The sequence below is a fragment of the Hipposideros armiger genome, unplaced genomic scaffold (assembly GCF_001890085.2).
Source record: "Hipposideros armiger isolate ML-2016 unplaced genomic scaffold, ASM189008v1 scaffold_1506, whole genome shotgun sequence".
Lineage (NCBI taxonomy): Eukaryota > Metazoa > Chordata > Mammalia > Chiroptera > Hipposideridae > Hipposideros > Hipposideros armiger.
The window spans coordinates 102,817-113,426 of record NW_017732856.1 but is presented as its reverse complement, the minus strand read 5'-3'; the positions used below and the strand labels follow the sequence as shown (position 1 = coordinate 113,426).

Sequence of the window (10,610 nt, the reverse complement as noted above, 5' to 3'; positions counted from 1 at the left end):
AAAGCTGTTCCCCTCCCCCAATTCCCCAATGAAATCTTAAAATAAATAAATAAATAAAATGAATCTGAGCCCAAAAGTACAATGTATGATTCTTCACGAAATATGCTTTTGGGATAACTACAGAAACCCCTTTCCTTATAACCAAAAGGAATTCTATAGAAAACTATGAATAACCGGAAATACTAAGTGTATTTTTTTATGGTATTATCTATCATCCAGTATCTGGGCACAGATAAGACATGAATACGCTTTAGAAAGGTGGAAGATCACATATGAGGAGGCATAATTTTTTAAATGAGACAAATCTGAAAAATAAATACAATCCAAAGAGAAAGTGATTTGATAGGAAAGATTGTTTAAAAAACAAAAAAACGTACCTTCTTTTCACCCCAGATTTTATTAACTGTGTGTTTTCCTCTCCGAGAACTTGCATCATCGATAACATCGTCGTGAACCAGACTAGCGGTGTGGATCATTTCTGCAATTAAGGCTATGGAGCGCTGGCTGGCTTGCACATCTCTAGTTAACAGAAAGCAATGCTTTTTAACAGAGATGCCGCCTAGAACCTTCTCAGCAATCATCTTGTGAAAACTGGACATCAGATCTAGGACAAAGAATTTTATTTCTCTAAGAGAAACTGTATAAACATTTTGGCTTCCCTACAGAGCCACTTGGAGAACATTTAAAAAATGCATGAGATATTGTTTTATGCCAAGATAATGTTCTATGGATATCACATTAAGAAGTAGAATTTGTATGATGAACAAAAAAAACAAACCAAACGATAAATATCGCAGATGTCTGGTTATCAGGCTGAAGAATCAATAATCTTTGTGTCTTATATTTGTGGTCAGCTGATCAAGTTTACATTTAGGTTACAATTAGATTTCAGGGTGGATGGCGAAGATAGGTGAGAAGCATTCTAAAAAAAAGTTTAAAGAGAACTAACAATCACTATGCTCAAAGATTTTCATACTGTCTTAAATGTTTAGTAAGAAGACCTCAATAACCAAGGTAGAATTTTTGTTAAAATTTCTTCCAATTCGTAACCTTTACATTAGAAATTGACACTTTTATTTCCCAGATTTAACACAAACTACAGGATAAACACTCTCAAGAAGATACATAGATACCAGTCTTATGGTTAATCGCCACTGTTATCATCATCATCATGTATGAGATTTTTTAAAAACTGAATTTCAAGAAAATCAAACCAGAGAAATAGTCAAGTGAATTTTTTGAACCTAAACATATGCCTGACTTAAACACATGTTAACCAAATGTTTCATTTACTTCAATCGTTTACTTTTCAAATATCATCAAGTTATCTCTTGAGGAGAGAAAAGTGAGAGGGATACTAAAATATGACATTTTCTTGAAAAACCTCGTCTGAAAACATCTGTAAAAGATAGTGCTCATTCCGATTCCTCAGACCTGGCAGAAAACAATGGAACATGAAGTATAGCTACATTAGAGATGGTGGGGTTTAGCTACAGACACTAAATCAGCATGACAGTATCTTCCAATCTCGCTTTAAATATAATTTTATAATACGATGCCTTGCTCCTCTTACCTAAGAATTCAGACCTAAAACTCACACCCTTCCAACTGCTTTTAGCCCAGAAATCAATTGTAAAGTGCTGCTCATTATTTATTAGTATGTCACAATCGTAACAGTTCTAAATACTTCCAGATCACAACACATTCTTCCAAGTGGGAAAAGGTAAAGCAACGGAGAGTAGGGGCAAGTCATCCTATAAAACCACTTTCGTAAAGAAAGTCCCTCAGTGAGACACACACAGATGCTATATTAGGAAGCTTGGACCTTAAGTATTTTTCAGGTAAATTTATTGGGCCCTATCTTATTTGAGTTGAATGCACAGGAAAAGTAGATTTTTAAAGTTGTTTTTTTAATATCAAGCCTATTTTGTAGAATATTTTCTTAACTGGATTTTGGTCTAATAAAATATACACTTCCTACTGGTTAGTGATAGAATTTACCTTAAAACAACTGTTAAGGCCTCTAGCCTTTCTCGTGCATTCAAAAGTTGGGTACCACTTCCATGATCACAAACTATGTCAGCAGATGGGTTCCTGCTGGGAACTTGCAGTAAAATGGCAGTGCCTACTGAGACACTGGAGTTTTCTGTAAATTGAAGATATTAAAACAACAAAGATTTCTTAAAATACTTTAATTTTATAGACTCACACGTATATGAAAATGCCATTTTGCATGGCTAAATTCTCGACAGATGAAATCACGATTCTTGCTTAGAATATTATTTGGCATTGTGACACAGCCCCTTTAATAAGCATCACATTTTAGATGCTGTATAATTTTATCTGGTGTACCTTTCCCTATACAATGGATACAGCATATCCACCTCTCCCCCTGTCTCAAAGAGCCGCACAACAGATAATGTATTATTCACACCCAAGAATCAACTAACAGCGGGAGAATTGGAGCAATTTCAATCTAAGAAATTTACTCTGGGAAAAAATCCCATTGAAGCCACCACCTGTGGAACTTCTAAATATTTAAAAGGACAATTTTAAATACAGAAAAGAATGAGTTGTAAAAAAAAAAAAAAAAACCAAAAGGAGAGTGTCAGCTTATATCTGCAAAATACTGNGCAGCCCAGCTCCAGGTTGAGCTGTTGTTCAGCATCTTAGCTGTAGAGGGCAGTGTCACTGGCCCTCATATATGGGATCCGAACCGGGGCCCTCTAGCGCCCCAAGCCAGTTCTTAACCATCGCGCCACTCGGCCGGCCCTGTAATATCATTTCTTATCTATCAGATTGGCAAAAATTTAAGTCTTATATTCAGTTGGTGAGGCTGTGGGGAAACAGGCAAGACACTCTCACAAACTGCTGATGTGAACAGTGGAAACGCAAAATAGTGCAACCCTTAGGAAGGCAACAAAACTGCATCTACAATTACCTTGAAATATACCTTGAAGGTACACCTCTAACAATACAAAATACATTTACACAAGGTTAGTCACTGCTGTATTATTTGTAATTGTGAACTACTGGGAACCTAAATGCCTGTATATAGGAGTAGGTGAGTCAACCACAGAAGATGTTTAAAAAATGAGGAAGCTTCTATAAACCAACTTGGAATTGTTTCCATAGTGTTGACTGCAGAAAGCAAGGTACAAAAGCAAGACAAACAAAAAGTACGTACCGCATACTACTTTTTGTTGTAAGAAAGGAGGCAATATAGCATACATATATCTACTCATTTGTGTAAAAGGAAACAGGAAGGAGGAACCATAAACTAATGAGCATGGTTACCTACAGGATGGGTGGAAAGGATGGGAAGTGGGAATGGGAAAGGCGGTGAGAAGGCACTTTGCCTTTTGTACAGCTGTGCCTTTTGGGAGCTATCGTAATGTTGCACGCTCAAAACAACAATAACCTCAAAACCAAAGAACAAAATCAGTAAGAATGGGAGGGAACGCCTAAAATGGAATTAAAAAGCACTTAACTATATTTCAAATAACATAACCACACTGAAATGGGGGGAGAAAGGTAACTTTTGAACACAGAATTTTGACTATATTATCCTCAGACTAAGACAAAAGGAACTGTAAACAAATACTGAACTCTTGCTACTAGGTTTGTTTCTCACAGAAATGTGAGTTATCAATTTTTAAGCTCCTGTGGTGTAGTCTTGGATTGAGCAAATAAGTATATTGTGGAGAAGAGGGGCCAGGTTTCACACTGTTGGGGAAGGGAGTTACAAAAATGGAAAGACAGAATGCTGGACTAAATCATGAATCTTCGACGGATTTGCAGCAATCAGCATGATACCACCTCATAGCTTTGAATAGATGGATATAAAAAGACAGATATACACATATCCACATACATGTATTAGACAGACATGTATTTCCTAGCTCTGGCCACTGGGAGGGCCTAGAAACAATGACAGTAGCACCCAGATCTTAGTTTCTAAATATTATTTTCCACCAAAAGGAACCAAGGCTCCTTGGAGAAATGATGGGTCCCAGTGCTAGAAAGGACAAGATGAGCCTGTCAGAAATGAAGGAAGTGCTGAAAGAATGACAGGGATATGCTAACAGGACACAACAGCCAGGTTAAAGGGCCTTCCCATTGGTCAAAACTGAGCATTAAATACTAAAGGGCTATAATCCATAGACTAAAATAAGGATCCAAGAGTCCATTTAGATGAGGTCTTCCTTAAAATAGAATACCAACTCTCCCGTAGAAGAGGGGTGTAGCAGGAATGATGGGATTTAAGTGTCTTTTGGCAACGGGTGTAGTAATAACTGCCTCAGGAAAGAATGATAAAGATGCTAAAACCAGAGAGCGATAGTTTGATAAGAAACAGAATATTCACATAGTCACAAAATGCCTCTCCCAAAGAGAGAATAGTAACTTGAAAGTGAAGTAACCTGGCAGATACCAACCACCCTAATCAATCGGCAACAGGATAAAGGAAAAAGGAACCTTTTCAGAATCAAAGAGACTAAAGAGTCATGACAACTAAATGCAACATGAGATCATGGATTGGATCTTGGACCAGAAAAATAGTTTCCCTTTATTATAACAGTATTAGGACAATTGGCAAAATTTGAATAAGGTCTATCTGTAGATTAGATAAGAATATCATAACTAAAAAATAATGTGTTCTGCAAATATGACCCATAACACAAAATTCTTTGGTGGCATTCTGCATCTTTGAAAAACAAAGTACTAGGAAGATAGCCATTGATTCCAGGCCACACACAGCACTGGAGAGAATATAAATTCAGAAACACAAACCCAAACAAACAACAAAACGAATGCAGGACTACCATATCAGTTCTGGGTTCAAATCCCAGCTCGGCCACTTTCGGACTGAAAACACTGGATGTGGCCACTGGACCTCTCAAGCCTCGTTCCCATCAGATTTTCTGGAGACTAAGTCATGGCCTTCACTGGGAAGCTACAGAATGTATTCTGCAGGACTGTGTATATAAATAAATAGCCAATCATCTTTTCTGATCACTTCTATTTTAATATCAATCAGTATCACAAAACAATCCTAGACAGGCCTCTCAGATTTTAATACTATTTCCACTAAAATGCAATGAGTTGTCAGTTAAAAGGGGATGGTGGGGGGGGGTGTCCTTAGTAGAATGAGTTATAAGCTGCTAAATTTCCTTTAAATTCTCTAACATTGTGGAATTCCATTGGTTCTTCTGTAATAATTGTGATGTTTAAATTCTCTTTACCCCCCCCTTTGGGCATCTCTAATTTGCCTCGCATGCATTCTTTTGGAGTCCACGTCTTTGCATTTTAAATACCAGGACTCCATAAAAATAGCGATTTTGAATATATAACATCTCTGGAATATTTCTATCCATAGGCAAGTAAATATAGAAACGTTTATTCAGAGCTCACACTATGATTTTGCTTTATTATTCTAACAGCAAGGGAGTTTAGGAATAAGTCCCATGGAAGTGGATAGTTCTGGGATGATGCCAGCATGCCTCCTAGTGGACAGCACAAACCACTACATTTGTTAAGAAGGGTCAGGCCATGTTAATATTCACATCCACTGTTTACTTGTTAATCCATGAAGAATGAGGGGCTCTTTATATAAACGGATGCATGTGCTGCTACCTCTTTGGTTTCCTAAGCAGAGGGCAGAGACCACAATTAAGCCTTTCCCTGGGAACTTGAGTCCCTCTCCTCGGCCCCTTCACAGAACTTGATCACTGAGTCCCTCAGTTCCCGTTCAGTCCCCAGTGCTGCGCCGTGGCTGTGGGATGCCTGCTTTGTGCAGACAAGGACTCTGCATGTTTCCTCTACCTGCTAGTGCTCTTAACTGCAGTCTGAAGCTGGTGAGATCGTCAGCGAGCCTCACTGAACAATCAGGGCCTTATGAGGATGGGTCTTCATGGAAATTTTGGCCATCAATGAATGAAACAGCTTTACCCATTTTAAATAGGCCATTCTTTTAGTTGGCACTCCAGTGCCTATCATAGTTTCATCCATCTTTTTAAAAAAAATTTGCCATTTCTTGGAAATTAAAAAAAAAAGCCCTTTCAATAAAGACAAAAGTGGCTGAAATCGTGGCCAGCATGTTCTACATAATTCACATTCCTTAGGGTTTCAATTAGGTCTTTTTTAGGAAGAAAATGTTGTCCTCATTCTTTTCTGGCTCACAATTATACATTTCTTGACACTTTTCAAAATAGAGACACTGTTGGCAAGGGACTTTTTCACCTGTGGGCCTGAGAAAAAGCTCTAACTGTAATTATGTTAAGAGTGTATCACGACAGGGCCGGCCGAGTGGCGCGATGGTTAAGAACTCGCTTGGGATGCCAGAGGGCCCCGGTTCGGATCCCACATATGAGGGCCAGTGACACTGGCCTCCACAGCTAAGATGCTGAACAACAGCTCAACCTGGAGCTGGGCTATTCTGAGTCGCCGGCGACGGCGTGGGCTGCAGTCCCTGTGGCAGTGGATTGCCATGGGCTACCGTGTGTGGCCAGCAGCCAGCGTGAGCGGCCAGCAGCCGCAGTGAGCGGCCGTCCAGAGGCCGGCGACTGATCTGCCTCGCCAGAGAGGAGCGCAATGATGGTGCCAACTTGGGCCAGTGAAGCAACGTCCTCCACAACTAGATTGAAGAACAAAACGACAGCAACTTGTCTGTTCCCCTTTCCCCAATTCCCCAGCACTGTTCCCATCCCCCCAATTCCCCAATAAAAAAAAAAATCTTAAAAAAACAACAAAAACAAAAAAACTACATATAAAAAAAAATAAATAAATAAAGAGTGTATCACGACAGCCATGGGCATTTGCTCCTTACAGGTCTTCTTGTCGCTTTAATGACAGGGGACTATTACTTGCCCAGGTTCCATCTCAGTTACATCTGTTAGACTGAGACACGGTCAGATGAACAGTTCTATGGAGAAAACAGTCTCTCATTTACTTAATACCACACATTTCAGTCTACAGGTTAAGGATAATGCTGATTTAGAAAATATATTTTTTTAAGACAACTATGTGGAGAGTGGAGGGAAAGCCAGGGAGAAAGCAAGGGAAAGAAAAAGTTAAGGTTCATACTCAATTTGTAGCCTGAAGAAATATGGCGTTTATATTTCATTCAAAAATACTGGCAGGATCTACTACTTATAAAAAAGGACAAAGAACACTATTACACTCTAATACTGTAGTTAGATATTTTCTCCTGGGTAAATATATTTAACAACACAGCACTTAATTTTTTAAAGGTAAAATGTCAGAAATAGTGTGTGGGACAACAATCATGAGAGAAGTGATTCGTGATAAGTTGTTCAAAAGGTTACATAGCTTGGAAAGTAGATTGGGTGACTATAGCTTATTTTGATTCAACTTGGGAGGAAAGATGAAAAGTGCATGACAGCATAAGCAAAAGAAGATGGCAAAAATGAAAACAAATGCAGAAATGCTCCCCTGTTTGGGATTCATTCTTTTCTCAGTGACCTCTTGGGATTTTGGTTACTATTTTTAAGATTCTCCAGTGAAATTTTTTTCTAGGAGAATTAGCTCCCTAGAAAGAGCTATGAGGCTTTTTTTTTTTTTTAACTTGAAAAAAGACAGAACGTACATACTGCTTTACAACTGTTGGCTATCAGACTTGCAGTCTTCTTGAAGGTCTTTTCAAGGTAGTGTGCAAATCTTTCATTCTCATTCTCTTTTGACCCGAGCTGAAGAAATTCACCTATAAAGACGGAAAGGGATCATTTGAGATATGGTCTTATTGCCTGGCTAAATACTAAGATGGAATAAAAAAAGAAAAGTCAGAATTAACCTACCACGCACCAGATCTTCAATAACTTGTGTTAAAATAGATATAACAGTTGTATTTCCAATTCGTGCTAGAGCCATAGATGCTGCAGAAAGAATTAAATCTCCAGCAAGAACAGCCTAGAAAAGAAGAAGAAGAAAAAAATATTTCAGAGACAAGTGTCAGAGCAACCGTGCCAAGAATGAAGTTACTTCTCAGAAGATACAAATAAAATGGGAGGCAGGGGTCATCTTGGATGTTTTTACCCTTTTTCTTTCTCCCTAGGTAGGATTATGTAATAATTAGTCACAGATTTGGAACACCATTTGGACTGGCTTGGTTCTGAATGATTACCCGGTCTATCTCTGCACTTCAGAGCTGAAGAAATGATGTCTGGGGATGGACATTATCTTACCCTCTGGCTTTATCCCCTCACCCCGTCGAGAAGCAGCTGCCTTCAGTTTAGTTACGCTGGACCATTTGCTTTTCCCTCAAACCATTTTCTTGTGCCTTTGCACTTTGTGCTTCTTTTGCCCAAAAAGTCCATCCCCTTCTTCATCTAGCGCTCATTTGCGTAATTAGTTAACATGGCGTCTCCAGGAAATCCCTCAGTCTAGTCAGATGCCTCTCTTTTGTGGGAGCACAGCACCCCTCCTCGCACACTGCTGTCTGCACTTTCCCTCAATCAGGATTTCCTATTTGTGAACTCCTTCAGGGTTCAGACTGGGAATCATCTCATCTAGTACTTAGCCAGTGCAGGGCAAGACATGCTTTGCTCAAGGAAAACTAAACCCGAGACATCTGGGCTCCAAGTTCAATGCTCTCTGCCCTATACTACACTGCCCCTCATTCCTAGACAAAGTATCTTCCCCACTAGGTAATCAATATTTTTCCAGTCTTCTTTAGGTTGTGAGTAGATGTCTGTACTGTATTTGCAACTAATTAGAAATTATATTGTACATAATTGAATTATACACTGTGACCAAATACACTAACTTGTATATTGAAAGATATGCCTAAGTGTTATGCTATAGAGTAATTAGTTATAAGTGCTGCAGTTATAAGTTTTAATTCATAGAATTTTCAACATAACTACATTAAAAGTCTTTTTTATGACTGTTGGTTCTCTAGTATCTAAACTTAGTGTTCACTATGTTTACCAATTAATCATTATGTATATAACATATCAATATATACATATTTATAAAGCCATTTTGCAATTATGATATATATGTACACACACATATATTCATCGTCTGTGCTACATCATTAGCAGCTGAATGGATCGCTAGGCTTTTACCACCTTCTTTTCCTGGCCGTGGGGATCCTGGAGGCCAAAAGCTTCCAGCACATGGAACTGAAGCCACCAGATTGGGGCTGTCTGGGGTAAGGGGTTAAAGGAAGGCAGGGCTGGGAACCCAGGCAGGGTAACAGGGGCTCACCAATAAGATGCTGTGTGAATAGGTTTTTTTAAAAGATTTTTATTGGGGAATTGTGGGGGTGGGGGTGGGAACAGCGCTGGGGAATTGGGGAAGGGGAACAGACAAGTTGCTGTCCTTTTGGTCTTGTCTAGTTGTGGAGGACATTGCTTCACTGGCCCAAGTTTGCACCATCAATGCACTCTTCCCAGGCGAGGCAGATCAGTCGCCAGCTTCTGGACGGCCGCTCACTGGGGCTGCTGGCCGCTCATGATGGCTGCTGGCTACATACGGTAGCCCATGGCAACCCACTGCCCCAGGGGCTGCAGCTTACGTCATCGTCGTCGTCGCTGGCGACTCACAGCAGCCCAGCTCCAGGTTGAGCTGTTGTTCAGCATCTTAGCTGTGGAGGGCAGTGTCACTGGCGCTCATATGTGGCTTACAAATGAATTTGCAGGACTTGATTACACAACGAAGTCAAGGACATTAAAGCAAAACCAGCATGTGAAGGTTAACAATGAACATATATTGGGTTGTCAGGAAAGTCATGATGCATTTTTGCATTGAAAAACATAGAAAAATACGTCATGACTTTCCCAACGACCCAATATTTCTTCTTTTAATAAGGGCAATTAGAAAACGGCAGGAACCAGGTGCCATCAGTATGTGAGGGAGGGAAAGGTGAGGAGAGGGAAGCCTTGTTCATATTGTTTTGTTTGTGCTCAGAGGGGCAGAGCGGGTGGCAAATGGAAGCATGTGTGTGCTTCCAGAAGGCCAGGACATCTTCACTGTTATTTGTTCAACTGCATTCCCGTTCTTCAACTCATGATTGAAGCATCCTCAAATGTATGCTTTAAAATATACATATATGAAACAATACCAATCGTAATACCTTTATTTCAAATGGTAAAATTTTCATTATAAAATAGTTCCCTTTGATATATTTATTTTTTATTTTTAAAGTTTTATTTACTTATTAATTTTTTTTTAAGTTTTATGACACTCTTACACATGGCAGTCAATAAATGGTTAAGGAATTAAAATGAATCTGAGGGCCGGCCAAGTGGCGCATTGGTTAAGAGTTGGCTTGGGATGCCAGCTTTGAGCAGCAGGGCCCCCATTTGGATCCCACATGAGGGCCAGTGACGCTGCGCCCTCTACAGCTAAGATGGTGAACAACAGCTCAACCTGGAGCTGGGCTGCCGTGAGTCACCGGCAACGGCACAGGCTGCAGTGAAGCCGCTGCAGTGGGATACCATGAGCTACCGTGAGTGGCTGGCAGCCAGCGTGAGCTGCCAAGAGCCGTCGTGAGCAGCTGTCCAGTGGCCAGCGACTGATCTGCCTCACCTGGGAAGAGCACAATGATAATACCAACATGGGCCAATGAAGTGACGTCCTCCACAACT

General features: G+C 39.9%; 1 protein-coding gene across 1 annotated transcript in view; it reads right to left on the bottom strand.

The window, feature by feature from the left end:
- The window catches only part of PDSS1 (decaprenyl diphosphate synthase subunit 1), a 58,359-nt gene that overhangs the window by 27,015 nt on the left and 20,734 nt on the right, over positions 1-10,610 (bottom strand). The window contains exons 5-7 of the mRNA XM_019634116.1: positions 8,661-8,724; positions 7,815-7,926; positions 7,611-7,720 (exon numbers count right to left, since the gene is read on the bottom strand). Of these exons, the coding sequence (XP_019489661.1) occupies positions 7,611-7,720; positions 7,815-7,926; positions 8,661-8,724 (286 nt within the window). The remainder of the gene's footprint in view (positions 1-7,610; positions 7,721-7,814; positions 7,927-8,660; positions 8,725-10,610) is intronic.